Source organism: Misgurnus anguillicaudatus, chromosome 22 (assembly GCF_027580225.2).
Source record: "Misgurnus anguillicaudatus chromosome 22, ASM2758022v2, whole genome shotgun sequence".
NCBI classification, from domain to species: domain Eukaryota; kingdom Metazoa; phylum Chordata; class Actinopteri; order Cypriniformes; family Cobitidae; genus Misgurnus; species Misgurnus anguillicaudatus.
Genome location: NC_073358.2, coordinates 34,107,707 through 34,128,994, shown reverse-complemented (window position 1 = coordinate 34,128,994; position 21,288 = coordinate 34,107,707). Strand labels below are relative to the sequence as shown.

Here is a 21,288-nt window from a genome sequence, read left to right as displayed (position 1 = left end):
TAACACCAGATAATTAAATTCTGAGTAGACAAAGTAAATAGCCTACTGTGGGATTACTCTGAACAGTATAATGTGACAAGCATTTCTTATTATAAAGGTTTATAGAGGTCTAAAGTCTAAAACCTGCACTGTACTGCAAACATGTCTAAAATTGTTATTCACACACTGTGAATTTATTTTACATGCGGTGATCCTAGATAAACACTGTAAACCCTGTAGCCTATTTGTTTGTTACATAAGTTGCTGATCTTTGGTAAACCTGTTTGCTTTGCCAGTTTCGACACTTCATAACGTTTCAACACTTTAAAGTTTGTCTGTACAGGTCTGTTTCTTTAATAATTTGCATGATTTTACTATGACTTTGTTTTCGGTTTTAATAAAGTAAATAAAAATTGTTTTAACAAATTAACAACGACATACATAGATAAAAACAGATTTAATATACAAATATTTCGTATTTATATACGCAATAAATTGTCTATAAAGTTTTCATTTTTAATATTTACACATTCATTCATTCATTTACACAAATAAATTTACTAGAAAACTATAGCTTTAAATGATTTTACTTCTATCATACTGACTGCGATATGTAGTCAACATGTTTGTCCTTTAAAGCCCCGCGCATGCGCTGTGCTCTTTGCACGTTTAGCTAGCTCACACCACTTCACACCTTTCTGCCGCTCATGCAGTGATCTTGTGACAGCGAGGCAGAACAGTCGGTCAGTATCCTCTCCCAAATTAAACATCAACTTAATAACCATCGTCTCTGGATTGAACGTGCACCTGGATAGTAACGGATATTCAGTTTTTCATCTGCGCAAACAGCTCAGCTTAGCAGTGTAAAAGGTCGCGAGGTGCCCAAGATGGCGACTGTTTGAAGTTCACATTTTGTACGGTAATAATTTAACGATTTTGGAGGCACCCGGTGCATGTTTTTGTGGTACAGTTGTTTAGGAGTAAATCGTATTTTGATCCTTATAGATGGCAAAAGATGTCATGATCGTGAGCCGAACTTAAAGCCCTCGTTAGTGAGCAATGTATGCAGTGCTTAACGTGCTCCTGGCACGTAAATAGGACGTTTAAATGACTTAAAAATTACGTTTAATAATTATTGTTACGATAAGATAAGCAATGAACTCGCTGTTTAACTTTGGATAAGACTGACATTGGCTGTTTTAACATTTAACGAGCTGCCTACGTAGACAACATCTGGACACCGAAATCTTACAGTTAAAGACGTTACCATTGTGACAAAAATGTTTATACCAAGCAACTTACAAATGAGTGAAAATTCAACATTGTGCCTTAAGACTTAAAGCCCACAACAAGCATAGTGGACAAAACTTGTTTTACGAGTATGTACCGTATTGACGCTAGTAGTGTACAGCATGAATATACAGTTTTTGGTCAATAATATTTTGTTAGCATTAGCAATGTTGTGAGTTACATCGAGCATTTTGGTCATAGGTCTACTGCCTTGAGACATTTTTAGGATGCCTATAGTGCTGTCTAGGTAGGAAATTCGCTATGTTTTAAGACACAGCCAATGTGTTTATGTAGCAGGTTTGCTGGCAGTCACAATATTGACTTACTGTTTGTCACTTCTGTTACTAGTTCATGCAGAAGCATCCCATGCTAACACCACAGGGCATCGGTTTATGCTGTGACGAAGGCACCAGTCCTGCCCACTGTCCTGCATGGCTATGGCAAAGGACCAGCCAAACGTGTTCGACCTTCTCCCTCTGTTGGGGTCCACAGACTTAAGTGAGCTGGAGCAAGTAAAAAACCTGCTCCAGGAAACTCTCAGCACAGGTTAGCTGGCTCTTGTGTTACTTAGCAGCCGAGTCGAATTGATAAGACTGTTGAAACAGTATATTTACTAAAGAGATGTTTTCTGTTTGCACTTTATTATAAAATTTCTCAATACACTGTATGTGTTTTAATAACATAAGTACTTTGTTTTTTGGTAGATAAAGGAGCTTTGTTGCTGAATAGTCTTGTGGACTATTTTCTGGAAACAAACTCACCTCAAGCTGTGGACATTCTGTCTTCTGTCAGAGAGCCCCATGATAAGGTAAGGACAAATGTTCACCCGACAGGGTGTACTGTATGTTAGCTTCAGTATTGGGGTAATTTTTTGCATTAGTGAACCTTTCTGTGAAATTCAGGCTAAAGTCTCATAATGTAGTTATGAGATTAGGAGCATCAAAGTTTGTTTTTAGTCATTGTTTTACATTGATTTCAATATTTAATATCGTCTCACTCAATCTGTATTAAAGAATTACTGTAAGTAGTGGTGCACCGATAAATCAGCCGATAATGCTTGCTATGCTTCTTAATGAATTACGTCAAAATGACACTACATCCAAAGCCAAAGGGGGCTGCAGAAAAAAAGCCATTACACGTGCAGCTCCAGGAAATAGTTTAAAGGGATAGTTCACCCAAAAATGAAAATAATGTCATTAACCCGTTAATTGGCGCTGTCCCGTGAGCGGGACACTTACGTTTATTTCAATATTTTCTATGTAAATGTTAATCTATCACGACAAACTATATATTGTTGGAAAGGTCTAAGAATGTAGTTTTCATATTTCAAAACCTTTTAGCAGTAATAATAATGCAGTAACTGTAAATTATTCATTTGTGACACAAGTATGCAGCAAACCAGCACAAACCTCAGTTTTTTGACAATTTTATGTATTAATAATAATAATATATTGCATTTTTATTTATTAAAAATACATTTAAACTGCTTTAAAAAAAAATGAATATTTTCACCTCCAGACACTTCCCTAAAAAACGTTGAAGTGTCTTCTTTAAAACAAAAAATTACCAAAATTAAAACCAAAATTAGGCTTCTAGACCAAAAAAAAGCCAGAGTTACATTAATTTAAAGGTGTATATCACCTTTTCACCAACCCCCCACTCAAAAAGGGCTGCGCAAGTTAAAGGGTTAATGACTCACCCTCATGTCGTTCCAAACTTGTAAGACCTCCGTTCATCTTCGGAACACAGTTTAAGATATTTTATATTTAGTCCGAGAGCTTGTTGACCCTTCATTAAAAATCTACGTACCGTATACTGTCCATGTTCAAAAAAGGTAATAAAAACATCATCAAAGTAGTTCATGTGGCATCGGCGGGTCAGTTGGAATGTGTTGAAGCATCGAAAATACATATTGGTCCAAAAAAAAAATTATGACTTTATTCAGCATTGTCTTCTCTTCCGCATATGACACGGCTGAGGTGTTATCTGGTGCACCCCAGCTGTTTTTTTGTGTGTGCTTGGGCTTCGTTTACAGTATGAGGGAGACATGCGCTGTTAGTTTAAAAAAAACTTCCCAAACATGTCTGAGGATAATACGTCATCCCCATCACTGCAGTCACGTGACTTTAGTTTCGCGCATGCGCTTCACAACAGACGCGAAAGAGAAGCTGAATAAAGTCGTTATTTTTCGTCCAAGATGTATTTTCGATGCTTCAACACATTCTAACTGTCCCACTGATGTCACATGGACTACTTTGATGATGTTTTTATTACCTTTCTGGACATGGACAGTATACCGTACATAGATTTTCAATGGAGGGTCAACAAGCTCTCGGACTAAATATAAAACATCTTAAACTGTGATTCGAAGATGGAACGACATGAAGGTGAGTCATTAATGACATTATTTTCATTTTTGGGTGAACTATCCCTTTAAGCATATATTTGTATTGCTGTTTTTCAAAACTTTTCAGGTATCTTCATTATAATAAAGAATTTGTAAAATGATTATGTTTGACGAGTGTTGCCTTTTCAAATGCATGTTATAAACGACTCAAGCCAACAGTGATTTCAGATCGATAGGGACTTACTGATCAAAAGCCGTAGTACATGAAATAGCTGTGAATAATATCGTTTCAGAATCGTTATTGGCCAGGTATTAGGGATGCTCACATTGACCGTTTAACCGTTAACCGAAGGTAAGAATGTATGACCGATTAACATTATCAGTTAAAATAAAAAAAATATTTGTTAATACATGGTGCGTGTCGTCATGAGCCGACAGACATTTCGCCACTTTTCTATCTTTAATTTGTGAATGTCCTGTAAATGACACAAATGATTGCTGCCCTGACGGTCTGATCATTTGTATGCGTGTTTGGAAGCTGAACGGAGACGCGCGAGTGTCCCGGACCATAACATGTGAGCGAAGCTCCCCTAAATATTCCGCTCTACTGTTCAAGCGCTCCACTCAGTCGCTCACCGCCCAAGCAAGCGCTCCGTTAACTTTCCGCTCACGCTAGCAAATAAACCAATTCCCATTCAGATCCCGCTTCGACATAAAAATAAATTTAGTAAACCTAATTGTTTTCTGTACTGACGTTCTTGGATAATTGCATTTAATTAAAGTATTAGCTGATAAATCTCAGTTATGTACAGTTGTGTGTTGGCTATTAGACCTAGTTTAACTGATACGGTGCTCCGGATATAATTCAAATTAACAAATTGTTTCCATGACATCCACGTTTTACTAATTCACAATTTTAAGTAATAATAAATGTAATAAGTAATTACGAAATATTATAATAATTCGTTACCCAAAGAACTATACTATTATATAAATATATTATTTGAAAAAACTAAAATAAATTGAAGAACAATTTCAAGTGCAAAGTGCAAATTTACAGTGCATCAGTAAATACAGAACACAGCTGTGTCTTAAAGAAATTAAAATTAGACATTTATGAACCTGTAAATGTACAAAACGAATGCAATACAGAAGGCCATGAGTATTTATTTATGGCATTTTCAATAGTATATTAGTAGCTAAAGTAACGTGTATCTAATATAGTATGAAAACGAATAAATCATTATTTTGGCTAAATTCATCTGGATAGATCATTTTAGTCAGACTGATTTGTCAACATTTCAGAAGCTTAAATGCTATCTAAAACAACTTACATTTTATCCCGAGTGTTACTTGGTCGAAAATATGTAGAAATATAGCCTACGCGAGAGCAAATTACAGAACAAAAATGTTTAGCTCACACGGACCGAATGAAAAGCCGTTAATTAAGCGGACTCTGTAAAATAGAGGACGTGCTGAATCAGTCGAGTCGGCAGATTATCATTAATGTTTATAATGTTCATCGCATGCTGTTGATGAAAAAAATTAATATCTAAATGTCCATGGAAGAGTCAAGTGTTCTGTCAGTTAATACTAAAGGCACCGGCGTTTTTGGCTGAAGCTTCCTCGTCCACGGAGCGGAGAACTATACAGGTTTTTATTTTAAGTGGTTTTAATGCTGGTAAGCAATCAGTTATATTATGGCGCTTTGTATTTGTGTTGATCAGTTAGATTAAAGTAATTTTCATCTTTAAAACTGCATCTAGATGCAGACGACGCTACATTTATACTGTCATCTTAGTTTCATTTCTTTCATTTCTATATAAGGCTGGCGACTTCATTAAAACAATATTTGAACACCATAACTTATTGCTATAGATTCTCTAACTATCAAATTACCAAAGCATACTGGGATGAGCGAGCGGTGCTGCGTATTGAGCGAGCGGAGCGGAAACTTCGGAAATGCGCTCTGATGGAAATATTACCACTCCGCTCCCGCTCCGCTCACATGCTCTGTTCCATAAACATCTCTCTTTTTGCACAAACGGAGAAAGACGACGCAAAAACAAAACTTTCTGAAGGCATCCTGCTTTAGAAATGACCACTGTGGTAGATGAAACGGAGACAATCTGCCCTTTTTGGATATTAATCCTCTGGACTGATCGCGTGCTTTTTAATAAGGTGAATATATTGCGTGAATATCTGATAATGTATGAATCCTGGTTCTGTTGTTGATCTGTCGCTGCTGTTTGCACGTTCAAATTAAATCTTTTGTTTTTACTAGTTCACAGACAACCGTCAACTGTATTTTTACTGAATGACAATTTCATATTAAAATCTTATCAGTTAACGGTTAATGTTCGGTTTAGAAGCTACGGTTGTCGGTCGGGAAAATTAACTGATATGAGCATCCCTACCAGGTATTATTAGATTAGTGTATATTATCGTCGCATCCCTAGAATAAAGGTTATAAACCTTCCAGCTGTATATTCATGGTCACATGACAAAATATTATGCACACATCTTAACCCACTTTCCCCTACACTGTTGTGTACATAAATGTTCATGGCTACAGAACATCTGTCTTACCAATGAATTTAATAACAGGCTTATCTGGGTGTGTTTCTGTGCAGCATCTTTTAGATAAGATGAATGAATGCATGGGCAAGCAGAGCAGCCGCCTCTCCACCGTCACCCTCTTTGGCCATGTTGTCCGCAAGCAGCCACAATGGATCCACAAGATTGCACGCTTCCCTTTGTTTGCTTCACTTCTCAAATGCCTCAAGGTACCAAACTAAAAGCCATTCAAGTGTAATGGGGATCAAATAGGATTTTGAATGAGGATAATGTTTTAGATAACACAGTTTATTGGCTGAACACAATTGACTCATGTTCCAGAGTCTTCATGGCATGTTTCAAGGATATTTTCTGCTTCCAGGCTGATACGGATGTAGTGGTTCTCATAACTGGCATTCTGGTGTTGATTACTCTTCTACCCATGATTCCTCAAACCAACAAGCAGCTCCTCTGTGAATTCTTTGACATCTTTGGACGGCTTGCTGCTTGGAACCAACGGCACCCAGGTAGTCTGTCATAAAAAAATGTAATACCTCTCTTGTTCCAAATTGTGCAAACTGCCTTGTTTTTACCTGAATGTGGGGATTTGTTTCTAGCTTTGGCTAAAGGTAGCTTACTGCCTGTGTCCTTTAGGTCATGCTCAGGGAGTGTACGCAGTCCATCTTCATGCCAGTGTATACTTACTTTTTCAAAGACTGTATGGCATGTACCCCTGCAATTTTGTTTCCTACCTGCGTGCCCACTACGGCATGAAGGAAAATGTTGACACTTATGAAGAAGTAGTTAAGGTAAGTCTCTCTCTCGTGACATGTTATGGTTCTTATTCTGTTTTTATGCTACACTAAGTATTGCTGTCTAACACTTGCTCCACAATCTACTTTTACGTTAGCCCATGTTAGAACATGTACGAATACATCCCGAGCTCATCACCGGAACCAAAGATTATGAGGTTGATCCAATAAGGTATGTAGAATGAAACACAATGCTTTCAATTGGAGGTTATGTAATTTATACCCTACCTCTTCTTCTTTTGTATAGATGGAAGAGATTCGAGCCCCATGATATAGTGATTGAATGTGGCAAAGTTTCCCTTGATCCTAAAGAGGCGTCATGTGAAGAGGGCTACTCTTCTCTGTCTGATCACGTACCACGACGTCCTGTAGACCACAGCCGATCCTGTTTGGAGCTCAGTATCCACGGTGGGTGTGATGTACTTTTCTGGATGAATTGTCATTAGTATTCAGATAATGTATTTATGCTGATGTCATGTGTAGTTCTTGTGAATCTTACATGCATTTCTTCTAACAGAAATGACCCCTGTCACACCAATAGCCACTGTCCGCCAGTCTCTTTCTCGGTCTTTGCCATATCTCACTGCAACCAAGGACTCTGGTTCCAGGACGCAGACTCCCAACCATCAAGTAAGACTATACAGTAATGATTGTGCACATTGGGCATGCAATTTTGTATTATTATTATATATTTTTTGCATTTCCTATAGCTTAATTTATAGAGCATGGAGACAAATTTAGATGCGTATCTCGTATGCAGTCTATGCATGAGAACTTGTTTACATTTATGCATTTGGCATAGTGCTGTCAAATAAAAAATTGTCTCATTGTGATTGTTTGACCTCATCGCGAAGATTTCAGATCACCGCAATGATTGCACATCTCTTTAAAAAACACAAGGGGGAGCTGCAGTGCCTGTACAAACGAGTCAGTATTAGATTACTTTTAAATATGTGTTGTGATGTGTATTAATATTTACTGGCAGGTAAACCTTGCAAAAGTTTTATTTAAAATAATCACAACAATATGTGAAAATTATTTCATAACCAAAGAAAAAAATTATGAGAATTAAATGTCAAACCAATAAAACAGGCAATTAATCATCATATTGTCACAATTTATTAGACAATTAACCGCCAGCCAAATTTCATAATCATGACAGCCCTAATTTGGCAGAACCTTTTATCCAAAGTGGCCTACAGTGCATTCCATCTTTACATGTTTCATCAGTATGATGATACGAACGCACAACCTATTGCACTGCTAACACAATGCTCTACCAGTTGACCTATAGCAGGGGTGCCCACGCTTGGTCCTGGTGGGCCGGTGTTCTGCTGAGTTTAGTTCCAACCCTAATCAAACACAAACTTTGCAGGACACTGGCCCTCCATCGCTGAGTTTGGGCACCCCTTAGCTACAGGAACGCTAGAACACTTATGAATTTCCCAACAGAAGTTTATGAATTTGCCTAAAACATATGCAAAGCACAGTAATGTGATGCGTTACTAAAAAGGATGTTTGTTTTTGTGGTTTGTCTCATCAACAAAGTGATGAAATGAACTCATCAGGAGTAAAGGAGGTGATGTGGAGTCCTTCCTCGGTCTGTGGGATGATCACCCCTCCCAGTTCCAGAATGTCCCCTGCCACCATTTCCGAAGCCTCACATAGTGCCTCCAGCCTCTCAGGACGAATACCCAACACGCCAGGTCAGCCAAATGCATTCTGGGCAAAAAACAAAATAAAACAATTGCTTAAAGGAAGGAAAATACCACCATTTTTCAATATTTTATCAGGTTTTTACCTCAACTTAGATGAATTAATACATCTTTTTTCAATGCGTGCACTTTTAATCTTTGTACAGTGCTTTTTGAATGTGTTAGCATTCAGCCTAGCCCCATTCATTTCTATGGCTCCAAACAAAAGTTTTATTTTGTGCCACCATACTTACTCGTGTAACTACTCATGTAACAGTCTTTAAATAGGGAAAACGTGGAAGTGTTTGGTGGCTTCTAAATTCATCCCCCTTTGGAGCCACATGAATGAATGTGGCTAGGCCAAATGCTAACACATTCACACAGCACTATACAAAGATTAAAAGTGCATGTATTGAAAAAAGATAGGGATGAATTCATTTGTCTAAGTTGAGGTAAGAACATAGTAAAATTTTGAAAAACAGTGGTGTTTTCCTTTAAATATGTGCCTAAGATGGTTTCAGGTTTTTATTGTTGTTGCAGTGGATCCAAAATGGTCCCTGTCTCCCTCAACCCCTTCGGGGTCATCTCCTCTCCCATCATTCTCAGAGGAACTAGGGCAGCCTGGCCAAAACACCAGCAGTACTCAGGTTAAGGTAAGTAAAGTGTAAAGCGGGAATGATTACTTGCTGTCACTTATTGTTCAGTGAAGTGTAAATGCTTTTCTGCTCAGGTAAATCCAGCGGTCAAAGAGCAGAAGAAAGTCATTCCCAGAAGTATTGATAACAACGGTGAGACTATTTGCTAAAACTTTACAGAACTTGATTCTTTTGAGAATTTGCCCATCAGAGGACTAATTAATGTGTTTTGGGTACTCTTTAGGAGGCTCTAGTGATGCCAAGAGTCCAGTTTCATTGGCGCAGCTCTCCGATATTGTCAAGAGGACAGGCGAGGAGAGAGAGGATGGTGAGAGTGGAGACATCATGCAGAACAATGCATCCCACGGTGTACAAGTATAGAAAATCGTTTTAAGTCATGCTTTAGTTTTCACTGAGCTCTTATTTCACCAAAATCTCCAACATTTACATTCCAGATGCTATCACAGAGGAGATTTTGAGCCTGACCCATGGGAGACTAGATTTCGTGGCAAGGCCCAGCTTGGACTCCTTTTTTTCTGGTTCCTCGGACACCCTGCTCTCATCTCACACCAGCGACGAACAGAATTTAGTTTCCACGCCCGACAGGGGTGACACCTCAGTCAAAGGAGGAGAGCAACAACCTCTGTGGCCCCTCTGGCCTGCTTTAACCCCAATAGAAAATGGAAAGAGCGCTCTGAGTAAATGTTCCCTCTCTGATCTGACGAAGGAACCTATGCCCTACGAGCCGCTGTTCGACCTTGCCTTGCCTAAGGTGGCATCTCTGTTTTTGGAAAGGAAGACTGCAGAGGCCTTGCAGAGGGCAGAAGGCGAGAAGGAGCTGCATCGCGAAGAGATGGAGGGGGAGGATCTTTCTGCCACTTCTCCACTGGAGGTGTTGGATCGTGTTATTCAGCAGGGCTATGACACTCATGAAAAGGTGCTGAAAAGGTAAGTTCTTATTTTTCTGAGTTAATCAAGACTTTTGAATGATGAACATGTTACTTTGATAGAAAATGTTTATATTTTACAGAGGTCTGGCCTCCCAAAACCAGTCGGCAGACCCATACTCTGGAGGTAAACAACATAGCAATAAAGGAAAAGGTATTTAGTAATTTACTCATTTATAGGCTCTCCATACTCAAGAAGATCTTCCAAACTTTCCTCTCCAACTTCAGTTCGTTTGGTTATCTTGTCTCTTGTTTCTTTACTATTAGCAATATTTTTTTTACATTCTTCTGCTATTTTTTTTGTAGTTCAGTCAAATCAATTTCTCAAAATAACATACATTTTAATTTTTTCGTTTTAAAATAGTAGATTATAGACTCCTTAAAGGGATAGTTCACTTTAAAATGAAAATTCTGTCATGATTTACTCATCCTCATGTTGTTCTAAACCTGTGTGAGATTCTTTTTTCTGATGAACACGGGGGAAGATATTTTGAGAGGTGATGGTGGGCACGCGGCGGATAGTGACCATTGACTTCCATAGTAGGAAAAAATATTTTGGAAGTATTGTGATAAAAGATGAAGAACATATTTACACAGTAAACAAAACACAACCATATTATATATTTGATTAATGATGGTAAGCACACAGTTGAGGGTACCCATTAAATTCCATCATATTTTTTATTCCTGCTATGGAGGTCAATGGTCACTGTCTGCTGTTTGTTTGCCATCGTTTCTCAAACTTCTTTTGTGTTCATCAGAAAAGATTAATTCATGCAGGTTAAAACAACGGATGATGGCAGAATTAAAATTTTAAAGTGAACTATCCCTTTAAGGACTGAAAGGGGGTTTCAAATTGGCACTTTTGGTGCACACCTGCGTCCATTTCACATCAGAGTTTGGTTCGTTTGGATGATGTCAACACTTTTCCGAATTTGGATGCGCCTTTGCGAACTGCACCCAAAGTCTGTCTGAAAAGGGTGCTCTGGGGTACGGTTCACTGCTTAAAGGACAAGTTCGGTATTTTACACTTAGGGGCTGTTTACACTTGGTATTAAGATGTGTTTTCATCGATCGGATCACAAGTGGACGAGAGAGACACATGACGTTTACACCTGGTATTTAAATCCGTCTCTTTTGTCCACTTTCGACCGCTTCTGTGCTGAATACTATGAGGGGGTGGTCTGTGAGACGGTGGGCGAGTCTCTCTGCTGTCATTCAAACCCGAGCGGGAGTAATTATGAGTTTATATGGACGCAAACTAAGATAATGTCGGAGTGCACTGCTTGTTTAGCAAGTAAACATGCTGCACAGTGTTTTGTACATGAGTATGTAAGAGCTTTCTTTGAATTTTCAGCGCAATTGATGAAATAGGATCGCGCAACTTTCAGACGCTTTCAAAACGAAACTACTGAGATCAGCCGCTTAGTTTTATCAATGAAAGGCTAAAAATAGAGCTGTTCACCGAATGTTCACGCCAGAAGTCAAGAAAGACGTGAAACTTGTGTTTAATACCTCAGATTAGATAAATGGGCGGAGAGAAGGCGGTCGCGTGTGGCTGTTCGAACGCATTCAACCACATGTGCGTTCCGCAGCTCCAAAGCGATCCGATCGAAAGTGGTTTCGACCACCTCTGGATGTGGTTGAAAGTGGTCGAAAGTGGACGAGCTCAAAACGTTTTGAACACCGTTTACACCTGGCATTAACGTCGTCCACTTGTGATCCGATCGACGAAAACACATGTCAACGCCAAGCGCAAACAGCCTCTTAAAGCCCTGTTTTCAGATTGTTTGTGATGAAATAGAACGGTTTTGACTGAAATTTCGACATATGCGGCTGCCCCGAGAATTCTCGGGTGTTTGTGTTTCGCCTCCCACCTCTGCAGTGGGTTGGTGGGTGCACTGGAGCAATCCTTCCTGGGATGCATTGGACTTTCGTTTGCAGGGACGTGGGGCTCATCGAGTGGTCGGGGGTGTTCACTGGTGTGCTCACACAAAAATCGCTGCAAAATATGATTCCAACAGGTTTTATCGTAGTTTTTGCCAACTCCATTGACTTGTATTTGATGTGCTGTGAGGTACGGTAGTACTCCGCGCCGGGAACGTTGTTTGTATTCTTGCAATTGGCAATGGCGGATTAGCGCCACCACCTGGGTCTATTATTCAAGCTCTCAGCGGAAGAATGTACGGGTGTGAGGCGTTTGGAAAAATAGGTCCACAAGTTAACAACGAATGCTAAAACACCTGTTGGAGGGCATCTTTTGCAGCGATTTTTGTGTGGGCATGCCAGTGAGCGCCCCTGACCACTCGGTGAGTTTCATGTCTTTTTGAGCGAGGGTTTGGTGCGTTTCGGGAGGGATTGTTCCGGTGCGCCTATACACCCATTGTGGAGGTGGGAGGTGAAACACAAACACAATTATAATGTGAACAGAGATCAGCGGGGGAAGAGGGAGGTGGGGCAATCGAACTCTGGTTCGGACCAGACAATTGAACCTAATATGAAACCACCCTAAGTTTCAGTTACAGCAGAATCCTGTCACTTTGGAGTTAACACTTTCATATTTTTGCAGGTCCTGCATCTGCAGCATCAGATGAGCTGGGAATGTTGCGGAGTCAGCTGCTGTTGCTACATAGCCAGCTGCTGTATGAGAGACATAAGAGAGAACAGCATGCCCTTAGGAACCGTCGTCTGTTTGGCCGTATTGTCAATGCTACTGCTCTGGAAGAACAGAACAACTCCATGGTAATGGATAAAACAGGAAATAGCTGTATGTCTTGTGTGAGACCCCCATTAAAGGTCCAATGTGTAGATTTTTAGCGGCATCTAATGGTGAGACTGTGAGTTGCAATTCCTTTTCGAAATGCATAGTAAAGCTACGTTAGCTGCCAACACGTCAATGTCTGAGACAACGTAATGACTAAATGCACCATATAGAACAGTTGGGGCCTTTACTGTAGAAACATGACGTCAACTCAATATAGGGCGACCCGTGGTGGATCTATATAAAAAACGGCTCATTCTTAGGTTATAAAAACAATTCAGTTAATTTTGTCTTTATACACCATTGATAATATACACTCACCTAAAGGATTATTAGGAACACCATACTACTACTGTGTTTGACCCCCTTTCGCCTTCAGAACTGCCTTAATTCTTCGTGGCATTGATTCAACAAGGTGCTGAAAGCATTCTTTAGAAATGGTGGCCCATATTGATAGGATAGCATCTTGCAGTTGATGGAGATTTGTGGGATGCACATCCATGGCACGAAGCTCCCGTTCCACCACATCCCAAGGATGCTCTATTGGGTTGAGATCTGGTGACTGTGGGGGCCATTTTAGTCCAGTGAACTCATTGTCATGTTCAAGAAACCAATTTGAAATAATTCGAGCTTTGTGACACGGTGCATTATCCTGCTGGAAGTAGCCATCAGAGGATGGGTACATGGTGGTCATAAAGGGATGGACATAGTCAAAAACAATGCTCAGGCAGGCCGTGGCATTTAAACGATGCCAATTGGCTGCACTAAGGGGCCTAAAGTGTGCCAAGAAAACATCCCCCACACCATTACACCACCGCCACTAGCCTGCACAGTGGTAACAAGGCATGATGAATCCATGTTCTCATTCGGTTTACGTTAAATTCTGACTGTCTCAACAGAAATCGAGACTCCTCAGACCAGGCAACATTTTTACAGTCTTCAACTGTCCAATTTTGGTGAGCTTGTGCAAATTGTAGCCTCTTTTTCCTATTTGTAGTGGAGATGAGTAGTCTTCTGCTGTTGTAGCCCATCCGCCTCAAGGTGTGTGTGTTGTGGCTTTACAAATGCTTTGCTGCATACCTCGGTTGTAACGAGTGGTTATTTCAGTCAAAGTTGCTCTTCTATCAGCTTGAATCAGTCGGCCCATTCTCCTCTGACCTCTAGCATCAACAAGGCATTTTCACCTACAGGACTGCCGCATACTGGATGCTTTTCCCTTTTCACACCATTCTTTGTAAACCCTAGAAATTGTTGTGCGTGAAAATCCGAGTAATTGAGCAAATTGTGAAATACTCAGACCGGCCCGTCTGGCACCAACAACCATGCCACGCTCAAAATTGCTTCAATCATCTTTCTTTTTACCATTCTGACATGCAGTTTGGAGTTTAGGAGATTGTCTTGACCAGGACCACACCCCTAAATGCATTGAAGCAACTGCCATGTGATTAGTTGATTAGATAATTGCATTAATGAGAAATTGAACAGGTGTTCCTAATAATCCTTTAGATGAGTGTATGTCACAATTTACAAGATTTTATAGGTTTATATAAGGGATCAAATATTATGTGGACAAAGCAGGAACACACAGGCCAAAACCTGTTTTTGATCAGAGAGGAGTTTTTGCGATTCTACAGTGGTGTGTGTTTGTGTTGTCACAGAAAACCCAACTCAAGCTTCAGGATGTGGAGATGCAGGCTATGCAGGTGAGCCTGCAGGAAGAGCAGCGGCGTTCCAAGCACATGCGTGAGGAAAGAGAGGCTCTGGTAAACCAGCTGCAGGCACAGATTCAACAGCTGCAGCAGGAGCGCAATGGCTATTACTCAAAGATGCTTGAACTGCAGGTGATCGCAGAGCTATAGATAGAACCAAAAATGGTTGTTTTGTTCGCTGTGTAAAGCATTTATGATGCTTGTGTTAAATGCTGATGTTCTTTGTGAAAAATGCTTCATTTTTCAGAGTGACTTACAAGAGAATCAAAAGAAGGTAGGAGAAATGGAGGCGGAGCTAAAGAGAGCCAATAACAAAGTATGTAATATGGGACACCTGCTCAGCCAGCTGTCCATCAAGGTGAGCCACTTGACATAAATCTACAGTATTACACTTTCAAGCTTCTGCGTTTGAAGTCCAATTCAACCTGATCAACATATTTTGTTTATTTATTTCAATTTATTTCTGTACTTGATTTGTTCCTTCAGGTCAACAATAGTGAAAATATGGAGCAGCAGATGGCTTTTTTGAATAAACAGTTGCTGCTTTTGGGTGAAGCCAACAGGTTATGCGCGGAGGAAATTGAGCGCTTGGGACCTGAGGCAAGCAAGGTAGGCAAGACATCCCTCAATAGAAAATGACTGATGACGGCTATCGTTGCTTAAAACCTAGCAGATGTTTAGTTTGCCTGTGGTGTTTTAAACATTACAGTAAGTGCTTTCACACAGTCTTTGCCAAAAGAGATGATGAAATGCGTTGAGAAGTTGTAATATTGCCAGAAACGTTAATTAATGTGTGGAAAAAAGTTCCAGCACCTATTCAAGGTTACAATACTTATACGGTATGAGAACTCTGTATCGGAGCTGACACAATTACTCCCTCATGATTATTTGTAGGTTCATATGATGCAAGAATGGGAAATCTATAAAGTGTTTGGTTCATAACAAGCCCCCACAGAATCTCTACCTGCAAAATGTCACAGGAAGTCCTGCAGATTTCTGCAAAATTGGGATACCTGCCATTTATTTATATATTTCTTAAAAACTTCAAATCCCTGCCCATTATGTCTTTGTTTAATGAATATTTAGTTTAAATTGGTTATGCTTTTAGCACCATTGGAAGTAGTACTAAGGTAGTACTTTTTCCTAGTGTATTTTAACCCATTATAAAGAATTTTGACACTTTAAATGTTTTTATAGATGAAAATGAATGTAATTCTGCTCTTAAAGCCTCTAATACCCAGTGCTAATCTCTTGAATATTTTAGTGTCTTTGTTAATACTTTGCCTGGTCTACTTGGATCTATTCAGACCTCTCCTCTGATTTTTAGGAGTTAAAGATGCAGCAGGCGTCTTCACTACGAGAGGTGGAGCGTTTGAAGCAGAGCTCCATCCAGCAGAGTCAGAGACTGGAGGCAGCCCAGCAGCGCATCACTGACCTGGAGACCCAACTCACCAAGAAAGAGCAAGTCATGCGTGAGCAAAAGAAATTGCTGGAGAATGTCAAAAGCCATGCCATGTACGAGACTACCTGTGCCTTTATAGTCTCTTTTTGACAACAGTTTGTTCAAAGTTAAATCTATTAATATTGGGGGGATAGTTCACCCAGGAATGGAAGTTCTGTCATCATTTGCTCACCCCTCATGTTGTTACAAACCTGTATACATTTCTTTGTTCTGATGAACACAAAGGAAGATATTTTGAGAAATGTTTGTAACCAAACATTCATACAGGTTTGTAACAACACGAGGGCGAGTAAATGATGACAGAATTTTCATTTTTGGGTGAACTATCCCTTTAATGTTATATAGTGTCTAATTAAAACTGAATGCTTTCTCATGCTAAAATATTTAAAATGGTTAAATGACCTTGATATTATATTGTTAGAAAGTTGTAAGAGAGTTGTTAAAGTCCCCCTGTGGTGAAAATCTAGTTTTATTGTTGTTTATAGGTATTGTTTGTTGATTATGTGATGGTTTTTTATATGCTTTAAAGGTGCAGTGTGTAAATTTTAGTGGCATCTAGTGGTGAGGTTGCGAATTGCAATCAACGCTCAGTCCACCGTTGAAAAAGTGAAAAGTGAAAAGGTGAAAAAGTTTCATCCTATCTTTATTTGTTCTCTTTTTAATAACCTCTTAAATATGGGGGAGGTTTCCTCATAAAATTATTTCATAAGATGAAATAATTGCATTTTTGTAAACACATTATTTTAGCGATCAGATTCAGAACGATTATCAAAACATACACAGAGTTTAAAATAAATTAAATTAGTTTTTGCTTCGTTTTTTTTTATTAATTGGGTAATGGCACAATTACAGATTACCGTCTTGGAAGCGTCATTGGCAGGGAAATGTTTTCTTTTAACTCTTTCCATGTCATTGACGAGTTAACTCGTCAATTAAGAGAAACCGCTTCCCTGCTAATGACGAGTTTTTATGGCAATCCGTATTTCTGCTATTATCCACCAGCTGGCGCTCTTACTCAACTTAAAAAAACACAGAAGTATTCCCTTAGGGCAAACAGTTCAAACTCTGTGTATCGCTCTGAATCTGATCTCTATAAAAAAATCCTTCACAAAAGCTTTTTGCTCAAAAATTGGGATTTTTGAAGAAACCTACCCTTTGAGAGCGGATTAAAAGAGAACAAATGAAGGTAGGATGACTTTCTGCTTTAAAAAAAAATAGGGTCTGTTCTTTCATTTGATATATTCTATGTTTACATATTTTAAAAACATTTTCTGGAAGGCATTTAACTTTTGTGAAAATCATAAAAATGCTAGCTGGCAACTTTTTTAAAAAACGCTTGTGGGAAAAGAGTTAATTGACGAGATAACTTGTCAACGGCAGAGAAAGAGTTAAAGAGACGCTCACATTTACAAAATACTCGCAAGACGCTCACTAAAAATAAACTCTAATTACGCATGAGATTAAAGTTGCAGTGTGTAAATTTTAGCGGCATCTAGTGGTGAGGTTGCGAATTGCAACCAAAGGCTTAGTCCACTGCTCACCCCTCGCTTTTGAAACACATAGAGAATCTACGGTAGCCTGCACCGGACAAATATGTCATCCTCTGAGACAACTTAGTAAAAAATTTCTCCGTTAAGTGCTTCTGTAGAAAAATGTCGGCGGAAAATGTCGGCAAAAAATGTCGATTTCCATGTAAGGGGACCCTCGGTGTATGTAGATAAAAAAGTCTCGTTCTAAAGTAATAAACACATAACGGTTCTTTATGAAAGGTCTTTATACGCCCCTGATAATATAGTTTTGTATATTATTTTGCATTTCTGTCAAGAGATCCTTTTAAAAATTAAACACTGCACCTTTAAGCGAGTATCTCTTTAATCATAAACCCCTTCGAAGTGTCTGCAGCAGGCACGTATTTTGTACAACTCGCGTTGCATTGTAAAACCTTCAACTACGTGTCTGGAATTGCTGAATGTGGCATCTATGTACATCAGGGATGGGCAACTTCTGTCCTGGAGGGCCGGTGTCCTGCACAGTTTAGCTCCAACCATAATTAAACACCAATTAAGGTCTTAGTAGGCATACTGGAAACTTTTAGCCAGGTGTGCTGAGGCAAGTTGGAGCTAAACTCTGCAGGACACCGGCCCTCCAGGACCGAAGTTGCCCATCCCTGATGTACATATATATCCATGGCTTGAGCTGGTGCGATTGGGTGGAGGCAGAGACTAATTCGCATTTTCATATCTATGGTTTGAGCTGGTGTGATTGAGTAAAGGTGGGGACTAATTTGCATATTTTTAGATTTGCTTATACTAAATGAGGCAAGGGTGTAGAGTTGCATTTAAACTATGAAGAAATGATTAGCACAGGAAAACTTACATATGCTTTTTTGATGCTCAAAGATGAGTTTTAATGGATAAAATGATCCAACTTAAAGTAAGATTTAAAAAGCGGAGTATAATTTATAATGGTGTACATTAATCATCAGGTTCTTTATCTCTTCAACAGCATCTTAGCATTGATTTACCACATGTAGTTTAATTCTTGTCTGCACTGTTTTGTGCTTTCTTGTAGGGAGCAACTGCATGCTTCAGATAACCGGTATTTGGCACAGAAGCACATCACTCAGGCTTTACAATCAGAGCTTCTTGAGCTCTACAGCCAAATAGAGCTCAAGAAGTTGCACACAAGTTCACCAGCAGAGTGCACCACAGAGACTAGCAGCTCCACCAATCAGAGGTGTGCTATATACCGTTTTATTCTTCAATTAGGTATTTCTTACATAAGCAGATGTATCATAGTTAGCTGAAATCCAATTTCCTCTTGTCTTTTAGGTCAAATCACAACAAAACTGGCCCACCTGCTTCATCTCCATCGGCTGACCCAAAGAAAAGAGAGGAAGCTGCGTACGTGTGTTTCAATGGTGAAGTTTCTGCCGCGTCTTCTCATACGCCACCCACGGCGCTCATTAATGGCAGTCAGGAAGAAGAGCTTTCCGGCCTCCGCCGTTCATTTTCCTCCCTTCCCTGCGACTCCCCGCTGGCAGTTGGCTCTTACCCCAGTACCGGAAGCTTTTTGGGTAAGCGTGCCAGAGAGCTCTTCCGTAATAAGAGCGAGAGCCACTACGAGGAGGAGCCGGATGCCCACACCTGCTTCTCTCAGGATCTAAAAGCGGAACCGGGCACAGACCCTTCAAAGAACGTGGAGCTTGAAGGGCCTAATGACCAGGCTGACCTACAACCCATGGACAGACCCCGGGCGTATAATATTCAGCGGAGGAGACAGCAGGATCTGCGAATAATGGATTACAATGAGACCCATCACGAGCATTGATTGTATACTGCTGATGTGATCGTCTGCAGTTAAAAGAGGACCCAGTATTAGACTGCACCACTCTTTTTCTTAAGAGCGGTCGACAAAGTTTTAGTTCGTTTTAAAGCCAAAAAAATGATGAAGTTAACGAAGAATTAAGTGTAATTCAGTTTGTCTATTTTTAAATTGCCATTCGATGTTTAGCCGTACTGGTTATATTGTGTGGCAATTGGATGTTACTCGCTCCCCACAGTACTTTCCAGCAAACGTGTTGCCTTAATCCTTGTTTTCTTTTGTAACAGAATCCTTTGGGTTTTAATCCATCCACGCAAAATTACCCTTTGAATCACAGCGAGATAAGTAGCATTGTTAAATACTGCTAATACGACTGAAATCGCACAATATCAAGTGTGATTATTGTGGTCACTTTCAGAGCACTGTAAATAGTTTAAACCTCAATCAATCTGATAAAAATGTGAATAACCCAAAAGCTGTGTAGGTAAGTCGAATAAGAAATCACATTTAGTTGCTAAGGCTAGACTTGTGTGTATGCTTCGCCTAAAGAGAAAACGAGTAAGGAAACGTTACAATTGTAGTTCTAGGAATAGATTTTATTGTTATGCATCTGTTGCGTTTGTATAGCTCAGTCACCAGTGCAATAATTTTGAGCAAAACACTTCATGTCAGATCTAAGGTGTAATAAGTAATGATGGGGACAAAAGGGATTTGTTTGTGCTGCTTTGCAGAGCCTTACAGAACATGGGTTATGCTGCTGCTGTACAGTATGTGTGTTTAGTGCATCCTGTTGAGACCGCAGCTTTGTTTCGACAGCTGTAACTATCAAGAAATCTGAAAAATATCCAATGTATAGCATACAAACGGGATTGCTACAATACTTTCACACACTAAACTGGGAACGGAAGCTTCAAACTGTAAGCTTGTCCTCTAAAAGGCTTGCTCTGTTATTTTCTTTTATCTCCATGTTACAAAGGTCAGACCCCATCTGTAAAGGAAAGGCTTAATATAATGGGCTGCAGCTGGCTAAAGGAAAAGCATTTCTTTTAATTCAGGCTTTCTTCGGATTGCAGAACACTAGTAGACCAATAGACTTGCCTCTTTATAAAATCTTGCCCCAGGGGTTTGCTTTCAAGATAAAGGTTGGAATATGTGAAGCACTGTTTAATGGCTTTAGCTGGTCAGCTGGGCAAGGGGTTTACAATGATCAATACATTCAAATGTATGGAAATCACTGCTGTTTCTCTTTCTCTTCTGACTATCACAGTTCACCGTAAATGTGATCCTATAACTTTGTTTCACTAAACATTGCTTTCCGTTTTTAATACCTAAAGCCCTTCTCAAACATTTTGTCATTTCACAAAATGCCTTATTGAAAAGTGTAGGATGCCTGTTTCTTACCTGAACCATTTGTCGAAAGTTATCTGAACTATTGTACAGCTGGACGATGACAGGTGCAACGGGTAACCAGGGACTTTTTGTTTAGAAATACTATTTTGAATCCAAGAAGACAAACCTGAGAGCTGTTCTCCTACTTGTTAAGCTATGAGCAACAAAAATAAAAATATATATTTTGCAAATTTTTGTCATGCTCTTGTCATTAGAAACTGAGATTAAAGGGCACCTGTTTCATTGCTAAAAAACATTATTTTGTGTATTTGGTATAATGCAATGTGTTTGTGTGGTTTATAGTTAAAAAACACATTATTTTCCACATACTGTACATTTTTGTAGCTCCAGATTTCACTCTCTTCCTGAAATGCACGGATTTT

At 39.5% G+C, this 21,288-nt stretch overlaps 1 protein-coding gene across 3 annotated transcripts; it reads left to right on the top strand.

The window, feature by feature from the left end:
- Nucleotides 1–591: 591 nt before the first annotated feature.
- On the top strand, nt 592–21,096 carry tsc1a (TSC complex subunit 1a). Of its 3 annotated transcripts, none has more exons than XM_073860840.1 (22): nt 592–722; nt 1,618–1,815; nt 1,974–2,077; nt 6,250–6,402; nt 6,555–6,699; nt 6,827–6,981; nt 7,083–7,156; nt 7,232–7,392; nt 7,502–7,614; nt 8,528–8,690; nt 9,219–9,331; nt 9,409–9,466; nt 9,558–9,641; nt 9,769–10,261; nt 10,344–10,387; nt 12,830–13,002; nt 14,680–14,862; nt 14,978–15,088; nt 15,217–15,339; nt 16,058–16,245; nt 18,764–18,928; nt 19,024–21,096. In XM_073860840.1, exons 2-22 carry the CDS (start codon nt 1,701–1,703, stop codon nt 19,520–19,522), a joined length of 3,417 nt encoding a protein of 1,138 aa, XP_073716941.1. In that variant the 5' UTR covers nt 592–722; nt 1,618–1,700; the 3' UTR covers nt 19,523–21,096. The 3 variants fall into 3 exon arrangements, with proteins under 3 accessions (XP_073716941.1, XP_055055292.2, XP_055055291.2); XM_055199317.2 differs by having other exon boundaries at nt 10,344–10,414; XM_055199316.2 differs by lacking the exon at nt 592–722 and adding an exon at nt 729–898 and having other exon boundaries at nt 10,344–10,414.
- The last annotated feature ends 192 nt before the right edge of the window (nt 21,097–21,288 follow it).